The 20,328-nt window shown below is 41.8% G+C and overlaps 1 protein-coding gene across 4 annotated transcripts in view; it reads left to right on the top strand.

Annotated features, from left to right (window-relative positions):
• Positions 1-214: 214 nt before the first annotated feature.
• The window catches only part of VCAN (versican), a 105,599-nt gene continuing 85,485 nt past the window's right edge, over positions 215-20,328 (top strand). For all 4 annotated transcript variants that reach the window (XM_023618040.2, XM_005599584.4, XM_023618039.2 and 1 more), the window contains exons 1-3: positions 215-965; positions 12,045-12,120; positions 17,375-17,752. In XM_023618040.2, the coding sequence (XP_023473808.1) occupies positions 12,051-12,120; positions 17,375-17,752 (448 nt within the window). In that variant the 5' untranslated portion in view covers positions 215-965; positions 12,045-12,050. The remainder of the gene's footprint in view (positions 966-12,044; positions 12,121-17,374; positions 17,753-20,328) is intronic.

Raw genomic sequence — 20,328 nt, 5'->3', positions numbered from 1 at the left:
TCTTTGTAGGTTGCGCAATGACGTTGGGCTCCCCATTGGGCCGTTCCCTGGGAAGGCAGCGGGGAATTCTTACACTTTCCCTCTAGGTCTCAGAAGGATCTCGTTTTCCCAGTGTCTCTTCCAGGTTGGCAGAAGCTTCGAGGCTGACACTTCCCTCAGATGGGACAGGCAGGCTCTGTGGCTGCATAAACACGCTTTAACCAAGTTCTTTGCTGGTTTTACAGAGTTTCGTTTGCTCCGAAGAAGAACTGACGGTACTCAATTGTCTAGTGCTGGCCTGCCCCACAAGAGCCTGGGGGCTCCTTCCCCCTAACCCAGAACTGGCAGCACGGGGGGAGGGGAAGTGGGGGTGGGGAGGGGTGGGAGGGCAGTGGTTTCCTCGCGCACAGCGCGATGTTACTTAGTGAGTCGCTGAATGGGGAGCGCTGCTGTCCCCGAGCCGATTGGTACTTCTTGTCAGGAAGAAACGCCGAGAGGTGGGAGTGCTTGGGGAGGGAGGCAGGCGGTCCCTACCGCAGGAGCGGGGAGCTGCCTTTCCGCCCCTCTGCCTGCTTTCCAAGCCTGGGCTCTTAGGAGTGGCTGAAGCTGCGGAACGCTTCAGGAGCCTGTGAATGAACCCTCCTCCTCTTCCTCCTCCTCCTCCTCGCTGAGTCTCCTCCTCGGTGCTGACGGTACAGTGATATAATGATGATGGGTGTCACAACCCGCATTTGAACTTGCAGGCGAGCTGCCCCGAGCCTTTCTGGGGAAGAACTCCAGGCGCGAGGGCGCAACAGCCGCGAACATTAGGTGCTGTGGAGAGGCGCTGGGACCCGGATCTGCGGCAGCCCCGCATCCTCCAGCACCGTCCCGCACCCTTCCCCAGGCCACCGCGCTTCCTATGTGACCCGCCCCGACAACGCCGAGCCCATTCGCGCAGCGCTGCGGTGAATTTTCCCCCCAACTGCAATAAGCCGTCTTTCAAGGTAATCACGTTTCTTTTGTTCCCCCTTAAAAAAAAAAAAAAAAACTTATAGGAAAAAAAGCGAGCTTAGAAAAAAAGCACATTGTAATTGGCAGAAGGCTTTAATCAAGGCAAAGAGAACTAGCTGTAAGGCGAAGTTAAGAAAATACAGGCACTTAAAAATGCAGGTAACTTTCAGAAGGAGGTTTTGGAGAGAAGAATACACAGCGATCGGGATGCTGAAAAAGATGCAGACAAAAGAAGCCCGGGGTGGGGTGGGGGTAGAGGACTAACGGAATTGGGGGAAGGGAGGGAAGGAAATTGTAGAGAACCCCTAGAAAAGTCGTGGGGTCTTGAGCTGGAGAGGAGGGAGGGACCCCTGGCACCTTGATCGTTTTTGTTAAACCTGCTCGAGGCAAAAGTTTGAATGGGGACTCCCGAGACTTGCCCACATACAAGTCCCCGAAGCTGCCTTGGTGCAGGCAACCTGGTTCCCCTGGTGTGTGGTCAGTGCCCGGCGTTCCTGGAAAGCTGCTCCCGGGCAGTTCCTGACAGGGCGAGCGGGCGCTCCAGCTGCCCGGGACCTGTACGGACAGGAGCCCCTCAGCCCGCAGGCAGCCCGGGAGGAGGTCCGGCCGGGAGAGATACAGGGTCCCGGGGCCGCGCCTCTTTGGCGACTTGGGGGCTGTCAAGGCTCTCTCTGGTGCCTCCGGATTCTTTTGTCCTGCGCGCGGTGCGCAGGGGCCGGCCAAGAGGGAGCAGGGGATGGGGGTGGGGTTGTTGGAGCGCCGCGGAGGTCTGGGAGGCGCCTGGGCGGGAAAAGCTTGCCCTGAATCTCAGGGATGTGCAAGAATTTTATCTCACCCTGAAGAGCGAAGTGGCGGTTTTCGCTCGCGTCTCAACGAGCAAACGAGCGCTCAGAGCACTCTCCAGACAAAGGTGGCTCGGGGACCCGAATCTGGAGCCTCTAGGACCAGCCCTCTTACCCCGACTACAGCAGTCCTCCTTATCCTTCCATCTCCCCACCCCCTCCCAGCTCTCGGCCCGAGTTGAGCAACTTTACTGGCTGGTCGAGCGGCGGCGGAGAGAGTGTGCCGGGAGTCCCGGGGTACGCCCTCGGCTGGAGCGCCCCCCGCCCTGCGGAGGCGAGGGCGCCGCCGGGCGGCATCTCTGGTGCGTGCGGACTGCAGGGCATTAGGGCTGTCCCAGCTGTCTGTCTGTGTCACTGGGCGTGGAGCGATCAGTGTGTCAGGCAGTGAGAGCGAGGTAGAAAAATAGTGTCATAGCTTAAACTCTTTGCTCTGGGATCCAGCTGCGCCCCAGCAAGTCCAGCACGTCCCCTGGAGATGCTGGGAGAGGGAGGAGAAATCTACGCGGCGCCTGGAGAGCTGTCCCGCCGTGCGCACACCCACAGGCGGAAAGACAGTCTAGCTGTCTGTGTCCCGTTTCTCAGCTTTGTCTCTCCCTCTCTGTCTCCATCTTCTCTGCCTCCCTTCCCCTCTCCCAGCCTCTGCTGCGTGTCTCTCGCTCCTGCGTCCCCTCCCCCAAAGCTGACAAATGAATGGCCAGTGTGAAATCTCTGCCTCCCCTGTCCGCCGAGGCAGGCGAGAAGGGAGGAGCGAAGGAGGCGGTGCGGTCCTTGGGATCTGCCCCCAGTTGGCGTGTTTCGGGCTGCAGAACCGAGATGTCTAGGAATGGGGAGTTTTGTGGCGGGTGTGGGCGCCCCCTGATGGAGAAATCCAGCACAGGTGGAGAAAAACGAACCCCTCCAAAACCGGGCGAGCAGCTTTCACAGCCACATATTCAAGGATGGAGGATCCTAGCTTCCCCTTTCGTCTTTGGTTTTCTACTTCAGAATCTGCAGCCTGCAATCTAGGGTTTTGGAGGACCCGGACAGAAAGAGACCGTGTCTTAGCCAAGTGCAGGAGCGCCTTCTCCCGCGTCAGCTGGGATGTGAGCGGAGCTCTGGGCCGAGTCTGCAGCTTGGTGGACGATCACACATGGCCGGGGCGGATCCAGGTTTTGGGGGGGCTTGATGCTTCATCTTGGGCGTCACTTTAAGAAAGATAATACAGAATGCCTTACTTTTTGAAATTTTACTAAGGCCCATGGCCGCTTGAACCCAGTGCTAGGGCCTCACCCCAGGACATTACAAAAGAAGGTCCCCTAATCCAAAGTTTAAACTTCCTCAACTTCACGACACACGTCGAACGTGGAAATCTGGGGGAAGGCGGGCACCGGGAGAAAAAAATGAGACAGGAAGGGAAAGGAAGGAAGGAAGGGGACCGTGGAGGGAAGAGGAGGAAGAAAGGAACAGAGATGAGGCAGATGAATGCGAATAGCCAGGAGCGGACAGGCAGGGTTCGTTTCAGGTTTTGGACTGAATTTCGCGTTTCGTGTTAAGCTATGTTTTAAATGCCACGAGCGATAACAAACGCGACTGAAGCGACGTGCGGGGATGGAAGGGTGAGAGAACAACTAGCTCCTTGGGGCGGCTGGGGCTCCCCACTCGCTCAGCCTGCGCCCAGGAGGAACCGCGCGGGGCGCTTCCCGGAGCGCGGGGCTCACCAGCCGCCGCCACGTGGGCTGGGGCTTCAGCTCCCGGCCCGAGACGGGTGTGACTCCTGCGGCTGGGAGACAGCTGAGCTGCCGAGCCCGCAGTCAGCTCCGCGCGGAACCTGGCGGGGCGCCTCCCGGGTCCCCGCCCCAACGCGGGGGGCGGGGCCTTGCGCCTTCCGCGGGGGCGGGGCGGGGCGGGGCGGAGAAGGGCGGGGCCCGGCTCGGCGGGGCGAGCCTGGGAGACCCGCTGCAGCTGCAGCTCACCCTACTTCCACCCAGACGGTACTGAACACTTTTATTAAAAGACTGTTTGGATTTTTTTTCCTTGTTTCTTGGAAGTGGTAGGAGGAGTTTTTGCCTTGCGACTGAGAAGTAAAGATTTATTCCAAGCAAACTTTTTTGGCAGAAAAATGAGACGAGTTTATCCTGTGCTGCATATATTGACTTTTTAAATACGTTCAAGTAGGTTGAAAGACCATTTTTAGTCACTTACAGGATAATCACGTCCCAGACTGTCATAAAAGAGTTCGTCTAGAATGCCAAACGATTGCCATGTGACAGGACTGACGGAATTCCAGAGCGCAAACTTTAAGTGGCTGCGGATGGAACTCGGGTCCCCGTGCATGAAGTGCCTGAGCGAGGACGGGGGAACGCGGCGCAGACTAGACGCTGCCACTTCGAGCTGCGTTTTAAACTCTCCTACTTGTATCTATCTTGGAAGAACACGGTTTTAATGACCTCTTCGATCTCAAATCTGATATATCTACTTGATCCACTTTCCCTGGATTTTTGACTCCCTCTGAAAGCTGTAACCTAGATTATTTTAAGTACTGCCTGGCAACTGTGCCAAACCTATGGTGAAAATATTCATACAAAGTCCTAAAATAGGATGTTGTGAGTTTAAAATAAAAATAGGAAAGCACAATGGAAGCAACAACTAGTTTTCTGAGATACAATCTGTTCCCAGTTTGGGAAATATGTAACTTGGAATGTAAGGGTATCAAGCAGAAGGTCTCAGAGACTGACTTCTAGTTCTGAGCTCTAAGCAAAGAAAGGGATATTTTACAATTGCATATGCCTGTCCCGACTAATACTGCAGAGGATTCCAATGGATTCCAAAGTGATTGAGCAATTACTTCCTCCAGCAGGAAGTCCACGGTCCTTAATCTTCTTGTGGGAGGTGGGAAGAGGGATGAGAGTCAAGATAATCGTTAAGGATTTATGTAAGAATTCAGAGTTTTACTTTGCTATTCTTAGTAGATAAAAAAAAAATTAAAAGTTATTCCTAAATTGTATTTCCTGCTTTTAAAGATAAAGTTTGAAAAGACTCCCCCGAGATTTAAATATGTTTACAGACATAGGTTTCTTCTTTTTCTCTGTGCCTGCAAACTGGAGGGGAATACCTCTGATGTTGGAGCTACCTGTATCTGCACACTTGTTAATTCGGTTTGGAAAAGACCCCAAAAGCTAACTTAAAGCTGAATGTGATTAATGTTAAAGATAGAGTCATTGTTCTCTGTTTCCTCATATTATGCTTAAATACTTTGTGGTTAATGATTGGTGGCTAATTGAGGATCAGAGCCTTTGAGAGCAGAAAGATCAACCAGCGCTGTCTCCCAGCAGCCATATAACTAAGCTCTCCTTTCCTAGTGGGGTTTGAACATTTCTGTTGACTTTATTCATGGGCAAACATCACTAGACACTGTACTTAAAGTGGGATATTGCCCTGTGACCAAGCAGAACTTAGCAAGACACCTAGTTCTTTTGAGGAAAAGAATGAATGACTATAGTAGGTTATTATTTCACCACCCACCTAGAGAAACCAGTTAGGACTCACAAACACTCATTGTTGGGGGTTCCTTGCTCTCGTGTGAGAAAGCATGCTGATTGTTGCATAGGGCTGTACTTTACCAGAAAACACAAGGCCTGTACTCTCTCTGATTTGGAGTCAGAACGAGAGGAAGTAGAGATAAATATCTTGGCCAAACTCCACTTCAATTAGTGAATTTGTGCCAGTTTCCTCTGGTAGCCTAGATGTGGTAAATTACATATATATATATTTATGCATTTATATTATATATATATTCTCCAGGTTTTTTGACTCTGCTCAGTTCTTATCGCTGAATGTGCCAAGAGTGGTTGTATTTCAGCGGTCAATGCAAAGTACCTTTGTTTACTGTGTTTGTCAGTTATGTTTCCTGAAACTCCTCTAGATAAATCTATCTATGAAAGGGTATAAATGCAGATCTGCATTTAAATTTGCCTTATTTCTGTATCTATATACATCCTACCTCATTCTTCTAAGAATTCTGAGGGGTGTTTATGTCTATAAAAATGCGATTACATAGCTTATAATAAACATGTCTGTAATAGGTGAGTTATAACCTTTTTATTATTAAATTACTGAGTTGGTGGTCCCTGTGGTGTAGTGGAATGAGCGCTAGACTTCGAATCAGAAAGCTTGAGTTGTACTTACCAGCTGAGAAAACCAGATGAAGACACAACTTCTAGACTTTTAATGTCAAAACCTGTCAAATGGATACACAGTTATAAACATCAAAAATGTGACTACCTATGGAAAGGTTTTGGCAAATGGAAAACTATAAAAATAAGAGGTGTTAATATATTATGTTCATGGGGCTCATACTGATCTAATTCTATAATCTTAATAATATCAGTATTACCTAAATCGTGTGTTTCCTACTAAATCTATAAAATGAATTAGATAGGGGCATATTGTTTTAAGAATTGCCTAGTTTCATTGAACAGCAGACAGAGTCCAGAAATAGACTAAAATCAACATGGAAATTCAGTGGAAAAGAAGGGTTATTTTTAAAATGGCTTGGGGACAACAGATTAGTCCACTCAAAGTAAGAGTCAATCTCTACCTCATTTCTTCTCCTGAAATAAAGTTAAGATGGATCAAATATGAAATGTAGAGATTGACATTTAAAAAAAATACCTAGAGGAAATCATAGGATTTTTAAAATAATAAGCTAGAAGTAGAGAAACCTGTTCTAAGCAAAAGGTAAATCCAGAAACCATCCTAGAAAAGATTGATGTCTGACTAAATAACAATTTAATTATTTACACAAAAACAAAGAATACGTTTGGAAAACATCTGCGAGACAAAAAGCTATTAAATCTTTTGATATACCAAGAACTTCCACAAGTAACTAAGAGACTGCAATCTGTCAAAAAAATGCCAAATGTTATGTATAGGCAGTTGGCAGAAAGAGAAATAAAGAGATTTTTTCATTATATGAGAAGTTCATCACCCTCATTTATAGTTAGATAAATAGTAATTAAAGCAACAATGATATGCTTTACCAGTGTTTCATCAAGTGGAGCAGTCAAGATAAAAAAGTTGGATGAAAGTTTGTGCTGGCCAGGGTGTGGAGAAACTGGATCGCTCGTGTGCCACTGTCAGGATGTAAATGGGTTCATCTTCTTTAGAAAACAATTTGCTAATAGCTATCAAATTTTTAAAAAATGCATATACCCTTTGACCTAGCAATTCCTTTTCTAGATATTGTCATATAGATATTGGTATAAATGTCACCCAAGACAAATGGACAAGGATGCCCTTTGCAGCATTGTTTCTCATAGCAAAAATCTGGAAATACTTTAAAGGCTCATCATAGGAAGTGGTAAAATGAAAGATGCTACATTCATCTAGTGGAAAACTATGCAGCTGTTAAAAATAAACAGAAAAACTGTATTGCTGATTTGGAAGGTTCTCCAAAATATGTTGTATTGTAAGTGAAGAAAGTAAAGTGCCAAATAGTGTATATAATATGCATCTGATTATTTGAAAAATGGGCATATTCGTTCATTCAACAAATATGTACCGAGTGTCCTGGGCATTGTGGATGCAACAGTGAACAAAACACCAAAGACTGCTCTCCTGGAGCTTATAGTATGGTGGGTGGAGAAAGGCAGTTTCCAAATACATACAAAATGGTGATCTGTGCTATGATGAAAATAGCAGATGGGAAAGGGAATCGAGAGTACAGTATGGTTTAGATAGAATGATGAGGACGGAGTTCATCAGGCCGAGAACTAAGGGGCAATGATGTGAAACAGCTTAGCCAGGTCCAGGTTCAGCAATCCAGTTGCAGGTTAGTGATAAATTCACATGGGCCCTAGACTCCTGTGAGGTAAATTCATGAGATTTCGTGTTTACACCATGAGATTTCTCTCTGCATTACAGCAATTCCTCCTGTGAGAAAGCACCCAGGAGCAAGATGATAGGCAGTGCTCACTGTGTCTATCTTGCGGCTGAGATGTCCCAGACAATTGGTTTCTAGGGTAACTAATTTGAAGACTGGAAGACGCAACGGCTATGTGTGCATCCTCAAGTCGTCCTGTGCTCAGAGGGCCTTCCCCAAGATCAAGGGAGAATATTAAATATCAATTTACTAGAACCTTGGCTCTCTTTCTCTGAGGCAGCCCGTTCCTGCCATGACCCTAATGCTCTCTGCAGACATCTCGCACAGATAGGACTCCTGTTGACCTTGTCTCTTGTGTCTCCCAGGCAATTAAACAGCCTCAGTCAGCTGTTCCTTGATCGTTCAATGACTTTCTCCTCTTCTCATTGACTTCACTGCAGTGGAAGGCTAAATATAGGCACTGGCTGTCATCTCCCAGGTCTTTCTATGCAGCCAGACTTGTTATCACTAACAGATTATGCTTACAAGACAGACACAGAAGAGCAAAAGAATGGGAATGGGGGTCAGAGTGGTGCTAATACAAAGATAAAAGCTTTGTTTTAGAAAGTTTTTCATTTACTAAGGTCAAATGCAGAAGGCAAATAGTGTGCCCTAACAACCATGAATATGGACGTAGTCTTAAGAAAATTAGAGAAATGGAATGAATGCCCATGGACTCCAAGGAAGAGGCCATGGAAACATAGTTCTGAGACAACTAAGATCAGTAAAAGCACTCTGAGATATTTACTAAAGAGATTAATGACCATCCTTTAAATCAAGGGCTGCAAACTCAGGTGCCTACAGGAAACAGGCATGGAGTGGAAATGGAGAAGCCGAGTGGGGCCAGCTATAACCTTGAGCTTCCAGAGCCAAGGTGAGGCTGCTGTGTTAATGCCGATGATTGGCAGCAAGACCATGAACCTGGAGTTGCTGGGTCTGATTGTTCAAAAGAAGTCAGAAATCTGAGGCTTAGTGTGAAAACTCCAATTTTTAAATGTTGTCAACTTATTCAAGCATATTTATGCAAATATATTTAAAACATGACTGATCTCTCTTTTGTATTTTTAATGCACTGGCTTCCTTCCCTGGCCTTATCTTAGGGGCAATCTTAAATCAAGTGATGAGTATCCTTGTTAAATAGATGAAAAACCATTTCTCTTCTCCCTCAGGAAAAAAAACCGACACTTTTATAAGGGCAAAGTATGGCACAAAGAGTAAGACCTTGAGTTTCTGTCATGGATAGGACATCAGGATGCAGAAGATTCATTCCTGGGTCAGGATCACACCTTCTCCTCTGGTTTTCCTACGAGATCCAACACTTTAGATACTGACCAACATCAGATATTATTGTGTCGTGGTAAATATTCAACTGGAATGATTTAAATGTATTTCAGGTGTTATTAGCCTGCTTGCCTATATTCTCAAGAGATTGTTTGCACTTCACTTCAAAGTATGTTTCTGAGTAGGAGATGGAGGCATTGGTCATGCATTTGGTCTGCAAACCTTCCTCAAGGGTCTACTCTGAACCTGGCACTGTGGAAATATTGTGGGAATCAGTAAGTTGATTGTGACACTAGCTCTGCCTTCCAGAAACCTACTGTTCTACAGAGGAGATAAAACATGCTTACCTGTAATGATTCAAAGCACGTAGCAGTAAGTTATTATAGGGTGCTTTATTTTAAGTGTAAAGTTGTACACTGCTTCTGTGGCAACCCAGGTTATAATTTTCAAATTCACGAGCTTCAAATACTTTTCTTTTTATTATTAGTGATATGAAACCAGGAAAAGAACACCTGTAGAAAGCCTGAATTAGTAACATTAATAATAAATATTGAGTACTGAATACACTGTGTATCACTGAGCTATATTTCATATGCATTATTTTATCAATTCTCATAATCACTCCAATAATTAAATACTACTTTTCACAGTCAAATATGAGAAATGAGAAAGTTAGTGAAACTGAAAATGAGAGAGTTAGTAACTCACCCAAAATCACAGACTATTAGCAGAGGATTCAGAACTTGAATTCAGGGCTCTTTGACAGTGCAGCCCGGACTTTTATTACGCTTATAAAAGTTTCACAAAAAAAAATTGTTCTCAATTTTCCTTAAAGAATGATAGGAAATTATTGTTTATAAGTACATTTATAGAAAAGTTTCCTACTTGAATTCAGTTAATACTCATGGAATGCATCTTCTTTAATAGCATTTTATGATACTACCTAAAATTTCGTTTTGTTTGGAAACTTTAAACTATAGAGTAAGTGAAATTGATGTCTTTATTTTTTCCCTAAAATATTGTAATGGCATTGAGATATAAGTGTATACTTCCTGTTTGCTGCGGTATCTTATAAGAAACCCAGAAATGTGGAAACCTAATTTCCCAGTTAGTCTTTAACAACATCTGTTAGCATATCCCAGAAGTTATACGATAAATAATAAACTCAATTATCAAGGTTAGTTTAGCATTATCAACTGTATGCTCTTCATTGTGAGTTGTCAAATGACCTATCGATGGAAAACAGATATATAATGTATTAGGTTAAAAAATGCTCTTTAGGAAATATCTAGAATTTTATAATTTTGTTTCAGAGAAGTTCTGACACTTATTTCAAGATATATAAAATAAAGCACTCAAATAGAGAAGAACATCAAGGAAAAAGGAATAACTGTTGTAGATTATGAAATTGAACTTGAGCCCAAATTGACTTGGATTCTTACAACGTTTTCTTCTTTTCAATCTAGGTTTCCTAAATAAGATAAAATTTAGATATTTTCTAAGGAACGTGTTAGGAAGTTATTTCAGGTGCCAATTCAAAGAGATGTCAGATACCTTCAGCTACAAGTAAAAAAAAACGCCCTGATTTTATTGGGTTTAAATAATAAGGGAATTTATTATCTCATGTAAAAAGAAGTTCAAAGTTATAGCCCACTATAGGCCTCATGCTTGAGGGCTTAACCCGGTCTCTCCTAATTCTTTCTCAGCTTCATCCCCAGAGGCTCTCTTACACACTCATGGATGCAAGATGGCCTCAACTGTTTGAGAAGAACTATCTTATCGTGACAATGTCCATTGAAGAAAAGCAATCATCTCTTCCTATTTTCTCTCGTTAACATGAATATACTTTTCCCAGGAGCACCTCTTCCACTCCTCACAGAGATCCCCTCACATCTCATTGGGCAAAATTGCATCATCTACTCATGCCAAAACCAATCATTGGTGAAAGGAATGGGACCAGAGTAACTGACTTAGGATAATCAGGATCATCCCTTGGGCTGGAGTTTGACCATGGCTTCTCTAAATACATGGCTGTGTGAAGGAGAGTAGATGGTAGAACAGAATCTGAGTTTTGTTAGAAAGGAGAAAGAGGGTTGGCTCCTGGGTAGCCAACCAAAAATGGCTGTTGTAGAATAGTTCTAAAGGTAGCTGAGAAGGGAACTGTGGAAATCAAATAATTTGCACTTCTCTTGAGATTGGTTCTTTGATTTCTAAATGGTCCCCAACACTGGTAACTTCTCCGCATAATTACAGCCTCATAGAAATTCGAGCTGGCAGGCACCATTCTGAGACCCAGACTGTTAAATGTCTTCCCCAAAGTCACACAATAAATTAATGACAAAGCCAGCACAGGGTTTCTTGACTCTCAGGAAGGGGTGGTTTTTTTCATTCTTTACCCTGCAGACTTTAGAACTGTTGGAACTGCTTTAAAACTCATGGCAAGCACTGGTCTTTTTTGTAATTAACAGCTCCTTATAATACATTTATTTTGTTTGTTCAGCCTCCTAGAAACTAACTGAAGTCTGTGCTTTAAAAAGCCTACTGGAGTCGTTATTCTCTGTTTTGATACCATGTTCATGAACCACCAAGCGTTCTTTCCCACCTCACATTTGACATGACTCCCTTTCTTTCAAGATCTCTTGCTATTGTTTCCCCATCTTTCCTTGCTCCATCTCTGACCAGCTTCCTGTTTCTAAATAGACTTTGTGGTCACCCTTCCCTCTTTGTGCCAGCTCCTAGCCACTAGTTACTTAGGCTATGGTCTTTATTGTTCTTCCTACCCAGTTGTGGTTGTCCCACATATCCATATTGTTATATGTCCCCAAATTGGGTTCTAGGATTATTTTGGTACCTACCACATTGGGTGAGAGTCAAACTAATAATTAAAGTGTTGGATAACTTCTCCTGTTGCAGCTTCCTTCCTGTTTTTACAATCCAAGTGGAGCTACTTCTTGTATTCTTATTTCATCAAAGCACAAATTGCTTGTGATTTATGGCCCACCACAAACCTGAATGCTTATGATTTACTTTGTATTTTTCTTCATTTCTAGGACAAGATGTTGATAAATATAAAGAGCATCTTATGGATGTGCTCTACCTTAATAGCAACCCATGCACTACATAAAGGTGAGTGTGGTGACAATTTCTTTGGCACTAAGTGGAATAAAAATTTAAGTACTGGGGCATGGAATGGCAATATGGAGTCACTATAAGGAAGGGTTTTTTTTTCTACTCAGTGCTGAAATTTTCAGCTAAAATATTATTAGGCTGAAAATAATGGTTTAAATAAGTCAGTCAAAACAAAATAATGAACAGGATGCTGAAGAAGCACGTGGGCTTTCTGCAACTTCTCAGATTACCTTCAGACTGTGCACAAAGACTCCTGTGTGGCATTGGGCATATTTTTAAATTTCACTTTCTCCAGTACTACTAAATGACTTTCTTATAAAAAAAGAAAGACTGTCAAACCCTTAGGATGCTAGAGTTTGAGAAGAGTCAAGAAGAGAAAGAGAAGGCTGACAGCTAAGTTTTTGCCCCATCTCCTTTTCTTTTCTTTCTCTCTCTTTCTTTTAAAGTACCTGGTTAAATGCCCATGCACTGTTTTGTTCTTTAGCTTTAAATTATATATCCACCTAATGAAGGTTCTATAATTCCAAATTCATGGATGAGGGTCCATGAAGATAGATACTACCCTGACCCAGAGTTTCAGTGATCTGCTCCTGTCTGATGCACTTCTCAGACTCAGCTTCCCCTTCCTTCTCACATTCACTCTCTGCTTCAGACTCTCTGAAGTAATTTACAGTTCCATGCATAGACTTTCATAGTCCCCTCTTTTTCACATGGAATTCCTTCTGCTTGGCAGTTCCTTCTCTTGCTCTCCACAGTTCTACTTCAATTTATTCTTCAAGACTCAAAGTTTAAGTATCACTTCATCCATCCATCCATCCATCCATCCATTTATTCATCCTTCCATTCCCCTACCCATTCATTTATCTACCCATTGGCAATATTATTTGATACCTTCTATGTGCCTGGTATTATTCTTGGTGTCCAAGGATATACCAGTGGATGAGTCATACATTGTCCTGAATTTCATTAAACTTAATTTCCTAGTTATATGAGACAAGCAATACACAAGTAAACAAATAGTCCAGGTACTTTCAGATTGACAAAAATAAAGTAGAGTGATATCATTGGGAATGGCCTGGGTTGGAGGAAGGAGATGGTTAAGTCTTCTTTGACAAAGTAACATTTAAACTGAGAGAGGAATGACCTAGAAGGCTATCAAAGTCTAGGCTCCACCAATCCATTAACAGCCCAGAGGCTGTCTTCTTTAGCATTTTCAGAAAGTAAAGGTGAAGGTCACAGAGAGGAAAAGACAACAGAATCCAGTGAAGACACAGAAAGGAGATACAGAAAAGGGAGTTGGTTTAAGTGGGTAGAAATAGAAGGGGAATTCCAGAGAAAACAGTGGGAGAACCTTGAGGGACAAGGCAACCATCCCTCCACTTAAAACTCAGACTTTCTACTTAAGCTAAAGAAAGAACTCACACAAAGAATGGGGGAAAAAACCCTACTTATGCTATAGATCCTTGACAGCATTTTAAAATAGTAATAATAGCTAACAATATTGAGTAATTTCTACATGTTAGGACTTGTAATAAGTATTTTGCATAGTTAATTTATTTAATCTAATTCTTCAATGAGACAGATGCTTTTCTTCTCCCCATCTGGCAGATGAGGAAACTGTAGTACCAAGAGGTTTGGAGGCACAGCTCATGTAGACAGTCACACAGCTACTTAGTGCTGGAGCCTGGAGCTGAACCCAGGCAGTCGGGCTCCCATAGTCCATGCTCTTAACCAGTGTATTATACTTTACTCCAAGAATCAAGTTCTTTGTAAATCTATGATCATGCTTAAGGGATGTAATTAGTTTGGGGCTAATTCCAGAAGAATTTCATTTTTTCATATGAGGGGCAAAAGTTGAAGACTTAAGAGCCACATAAAACAGATTTACCAAGTTCATAGTGGGACACACAGCAGGAAACTTGTAAGTTAATGCAAGTACTCTCCTCTTAAAGTTTCCTCTGTTTATTCCTAGGAACTCAAAAGGTCATAACTAACATTAACGAACACCTAGTCTCCTGGCTATATTGGCTTTATTTTAATGCATGAAGAGCTCTTTGCTTTAACAATACTCATTATATTGATTATTGAGCATTGGCCTAGTTCTTTGGATATTCCTCTAATAATAATAAACAGAGTCATCTACAGTCATGAATAAATGAATGAACGAGAGAGTGATATTTGTCGCCTAACAGAGTGATAAATTCCCACATGCTCAATCTGACATTTATTTGGCCAAGTTCTGCGTGTGTGTGTTTAGTCAAATTGTGTAGATGGAGTTTACATCATCCTTGCTCTGCAGAATTTACTGACAAAGAACGAAAGGTAACTGATCATTCATTATTTAGAGATTTTTCCCTTACTGTACTCATTTAACCCACAAACCATCTGGTGGGAACAGTGAACCTTTTGTTAGCATTCATTTTTATTACTTGCATTGTCAGAGTTTCAGATAAGTTCTTGCAGGTAGCAGGTTTTTTTTTTTAAACATGCATAGTCTATAAACATTACCCTCTGAACTACTAAATTTCTTTCTTAAAATATTTAGATTTAGTGAACTTAGTTCTTGTGACCCAGTGCATTAAGACCCAAGATTTCGTACACAAAAGACTTGACCACGCAGCTTTTTGTAAATGCTGTTGTTAGGACTGGATTCTACAGGAATATATATTTATATTCAGCTGAAGCTTTTAATTTTCTTGTATCTATAAACATCCAGAACAATAAATAACCCTTGGGAAATTTGCCTTTTGACATCATTTTGTTCCACTATATCTTCTCCTTACAGTACAGTTATTGAGCAATGCTCTAAGTTTCAGAAACCTCCTGATTGCATAGGTTGGGCTGAATGTCTTATCTGCCCCTACACATCTGAAATTGTGGACAGAACTATAATTTAGTAATAAATATTAAGAAATGGGATCCCACTTATCTTAAAACTCATTTTTAAGGCGATGATAAAGAATCTCATAATTTATGCCGTAATTGAGGTTGATGGTAAAGCTATTTATTCTTCATCAAAAAAGTAATACTTTTTTTATGTGAGAGATTTCTTGATTAGGTGTAAGGAGGCACGTGATCTGGCCAGGTCTGTCACCAGCCAGCTGGGGAGCTTGAGTGTTACTTCCGCTCAGTGGAGCATCCTTAGTAACGGATTGGATCAGTTTTACTCTGAGGGTGAGCGTTAAATAAGAGAACTTATTTTGTAAGCCAAGGAGGCCATTAAAAATGGAATTATTCCATGGGGCCAGCCCTGTGGCCAAGTGGTTAAGCTTGTGGGCTCTGCTTTGGCAGCCCAGGGTTTCGCCAGTTTGGATCCTGGGCGTGGACCCACACACGACTCTTCAGGCTATGCTGAGGCAGCATCCCAAATAGAAGAACTAGAATGACTTACAACTAGGATACACAACTATGTACTAGGGCTTTGGGGAGGAAAAAAACAAAGAAGAAGATTGGCAACAGATGTTAGCTTCGTTACACACATACAAAAAACTGCTATTTCATTTAAAAAAAAAAAGGAATTATTCCCTTGTGATACTATTCCAAGGTGCTAATAGTCTTAGTAACATTTTAAAGATTAACTTAGTGTCGCTAAATAGCACACTTCGTTTTATTCTTATTTAATCTTGTTAAGTGCCTTAAATCCTATTTTCGATAAGCTATGTATAGATTAGTAAATGATAAAGAAACCCGTGATAGCAACGACCTTTATAAATTTGAAATAGATTAATGACTTCTATCATAAATACAATATATATAGTACACACAATACTGTATTAATTATATTAGGTTTATTTGTATCATATGAAAGATTTTTATAGGCCAGTCTTTTTGGAGTTAAATTTCAATCTTTAGCAATAGAGACTACATTTTTCTTAAAGAGCATAATATCTCCATATCTTCCTGCAATTTTCAAAATGACTTATCCCCAACTCAATCCACAGGGCCGTATTGGCAGCTATATCATTTCTGACGCACGTCCATATTGAGATGTGTGTTACATATACCTTTGACCACTAACAGACTAAGTGTTAGACACACATCATTTTGTTGATTAAGAACCATTATTTCACTCCACCTAGAGGCTACTATTAGCTTGTTCATCATATTTTCACGAAGTGGGAGTTGTGTGTGCATTAATGATAATTTCTATTGTTATTACCAACACGTCGTCTAACCAATTAGTAGAGACCTGAAGATGAGGGAAAGAGGAGGGGGAGGGGAATGGATTCCTATAAGAGTGAAGGAATGTTTTCTTTTGCATGGAATAGTGTTAAGTTGTAGTCAGTGTACTCTTTCTCATTACGTTTAAGGGCTAGGGGCCGGCCCGGTGGCCTAGTGGTTAAGTTTGTGCACTCTGCTTTGGCAGCCTGGGGTTCATGGGTTCCATACCAGGCGCAGACCTAGCACTGGTCGTCAAGCCACACTGTGGCAGCATCCCACGAAAAACAGAGGAAGATTGGCACAGATGTTAGCTCAGCAACAATCTTCCTCAAGCAAAAAGAGGAAAATTGGCAACAGATATTAGCTCAGGGCCAATCTTCCTTACACACACACACAAAAGTTTAAGGGCTTAAACAGAAAGACATTCTGCAGATTAATAGTTTAGGAGGTTTAGGTGAACAGATGCCATCTTTCCTCCAGGATATAATCGAGAGGTAATGTTTCACTGCAAAGTGATTGCAGCTGGACTGGTCACTATGATGAAAGCCTTTGGTTGAACCAAAAGAGATTCTTCCAGTTTGAGACTTCCCCTTCTCCAGTGTACTGAAGTACTTTTCTTTATTTTCGCTTCCTCTTCAAATTTTATTTTCATTTCCTCTCAAGTAATGTGGCAAACTTTGTTCGTCTTCTGACCTGTAGACTTAAGTTCACCTTTCCACTGCCCTTCCTAGCCTGGTCCAGTCTTTCAATCTGCAGGGCTGAGTCTGGACTCCTTTTGCCCTGGCTTGCCCACCTTCCAGTCCTTGCCTTATCTGATCACTTCTTTGTTCATATTACACACTAAGTTACAAATACTTTAAAATGAATGCCATATTTTTAGTACAGAAAAATGAGCATTATTAATCCCTGTCTTTGTTATAAAACATTATTGAAATTGTATACTATCCTCTGTATATAAAATCATTCTAATTATTCCACATGTTGAAGATGTAACGAAACCACTGTAAAAGTGCCTTATCCATTCACATATTTAATAGACTCATTTTCGGTTTCTCAGGACTGCTAATTTGGTATTTTCTCTTTCTTCCAGTCAAAGTGGAAAAAAGCCCACCTGTTAAGGGCTCCCTCTCTGGAAAAGTCAACCTACCTTGTCATTTTTCAACCCTGCCTACCTTACCACCCAGTTACAACACCACCAGTGAGTTTCTCCGAATCAAATGGTCTAAGATTGAATTGGACAAGAATGGAAAAGATTTAAAGGAGACGACTGTTCTCGTGGCCCAAAATGGGAATATCAAGATTGGTCAAGGCTACAAAGGGAGGGTGGCGGTGCCTACACACCCCGAGGACGTGGGCGATGCCTCCCTCACCGTGGTCAAACTGCGCGCCAGTGACGCGGGCCGCTACCGCTGTGACGTCATGTACGGGATTGAAGACACTCAAGACACGGTGTCGCTGGCTGTGGATGGTAAGGCTTTTGGAGTTTTTAGGAAGGTAGTATAACATGATACCTGGTTCAGAAGTGTTGTGAAACAGTACTCAAAAGTAACTATTGTTTACGCTTTGGGCAAGTAGAAAAAAACATCAGTCATTCCAATAGTCCATGTCTTTCACCAAAAATGAAGTTACTTTTTTGAGGATCAAGCAAGGTGACATTTTGCGCAGCCTTCGTTGATTCGATGTAGGAAAGTATAGTATACTGGAAATAATGAATACCTCAAAACATGGTATGTAGTTCAAAAATCTTTACTTCATTATGGAGACCTATCAATGATTACATTTAAGATGTAAAGACTGATCTACATTTTGTTTTGATTTTTACATATGTGTGTATGCACATATACATACATGCAGACATACACACACATATATATATACTTATAAAGAACATTTTCCTCCTATTTCTCACTCTCCTAGCATGATTATTAAAATCTTTGAGTTTGCCTTTAAGAAATATAAATTCTTTCTTAACTTACATTGAAGAAATAAAGCAGTTAATAAGCCCCATGGTACATAGCACAGTGCCTTAAAAAGGCCGGGACTCAATAAACGTTTGAATTGGATCACAACAAGAACGCAGAGAATTTTTCAGTTAATACACTAGTCGTTATCCATTCCATCTTGCAATGAGACATTTTGGGTTCGGCCCCCTTTCAGTGATGGTTTATATGTCATTTGAATTTAAGTTAGGAGACAAAGCAAAGAAAAATTGCTTTAATTGGGTACACACATAATGCCATAGCTCTTGGAAGCAGAATATTTTGGCAAGTTATTAAGCAAAATTCTAATACCCAGACATGACGGAACAGATTTTTCTTCCAACCCTCCATTTCCCTATAAAATATTTACCTTTCAGAAATATATACAAAGGGTTTTATTAAAACTCTTTCTTGTGTAGCCAAAAGGAAATACTTTGAATTTCAGATGCGACAAATTAATTTTTTGAACATCCTTTTATGTTCAGTTTCTATTGCTCTCTTCTGTAAATCTATTGTTATATGGTCCAGGCATCCACTAAGTATCCTGGACTTTTAACCTTTTTATCATTTATTGTAGTTAGCCTGAGATTGTTTTCTTCTACTGATATTTCTCTCTCTCTCTTTTTGTATGTGTGTGTGTGTGTGCGCGCGTATATATATGGTAATGTCAGATACACACTCTATATAAATTTATTTATGTATATGCTTGTGTTTTTAAAATCCCAAAGGAGTTTAACAACTTCTTACAATTTTCATCATTAAAGAATTAGCAATGGATTTGCCCTTTGCCCCTCTGAAACAATGAAAATCCTCCACTTAATCTCCTTAGCCCCATGTGGTCTTCAAATTATCCCAACAATTGCAGATACTTAGACAGACTGATGTTCCCTGCCCTGGTCGCGGTGGCCCCTTTGTGCCCCCTACTGCCAATCTTCAGTGCACATGGAAGATTTTTAATTACCAAGAAGACTATTTGAAGCTTTGATCAACATAAGACTAATTTAAAACCATTCAACTTCTTGCTTAAGCCTTAGAGATCATTATAAACTCTCCCTCATACTTACCAGATAGCACCATATATACTTCCTGGTAATTTTAGGGTAGTTCTATAAAGGTACAAATTTTCTGAAAAGCTTTTGAGAAATTTCATGAATATTGGAAATGAGAAAATGAATGTTAGTTGTCAATGCATCTACTTGGTGCCCGGGTAGATCTTTTTGTGTTGACACTTATAAGAGATGCTTGTCTATGACATGTCTAGTCTGTTCTCCAGAAGTTACATTATAGGCGCATATCCCTCTTGGAAGAGAGAGACAAACTAAGGGTGGGCATGTGAGAGACAGTTTTATAGCCAGAAGTCAGGCTGTGAGAGACAGACTTTTGTCAACTCTGGGAAATTAGTAGGAATAAAAGGAGAGTGGAAGATATCTTGGAAACCAAAATCCATTCTGCGTAACAAAAAATCTGGTCCTAAATGACATGACCCTTAATAAAATCTGATCCATGAGACCTCGTTGCCCCAATTTCTATTTTCCAGTGACTCCCCAGGCACATTAGCTTGATTCATTTTGTAGTCTTATAGAAATGAGTCACCATATTTACTCCAATTAAAAACGGAGGTGCTCTTGTTGAAGTGGGAGGAGAGGACCCAAAGCTCCACATCCTCAGCTGCTCTTTCCTCAACCCTTTGACAGTTTCTTGAGCCCTGGAACACAGCTCAAGAACTACTGGTTTATACAACTCCTAAAATACAACAAAGTGGAATTTGAGGCAGATACCAGAATGCCTGGCTTCCACCCAGGGAAGTCTGGAGAACTTTATTTCAGGCCTTCTTTGGGATAAAACTCGTACATTTTTTCTGTCATAGTGGAGACCCTAAGTTATGCTGGACACATAATGAATATGATAAACATTTAGGTAGTACTTAGTAGCCTATCCAACATTTTTAAACTCTTTACCTAATTTGACCTTCGTATCAATCAAATAACATAAGCAGTATTAGTTACACTTTATAGGGGAGGAAGTTAAGGCTCAGTATATGATTAAGGAGCAAATTGGGAGTTGG

Source organism: Equus caballus, chromosome 14 (genome assembly GCF_041296265.1).
Source record: "Equus caballus isolate H_3958 breed thoroughbred chromosome 14, TB-T2T, whole genome shotgun sequence".
NCBI lineage: Eukaryota > Metazoa > Chordata > Mammalia > Perissodactyla > Equidae > Equus > Equus caballus.
The sequence above is the reverse complement of the archived record's forward strand: the minus strand, read 5'-3'. Positions and strand labels throughout refer to the sequence as shown.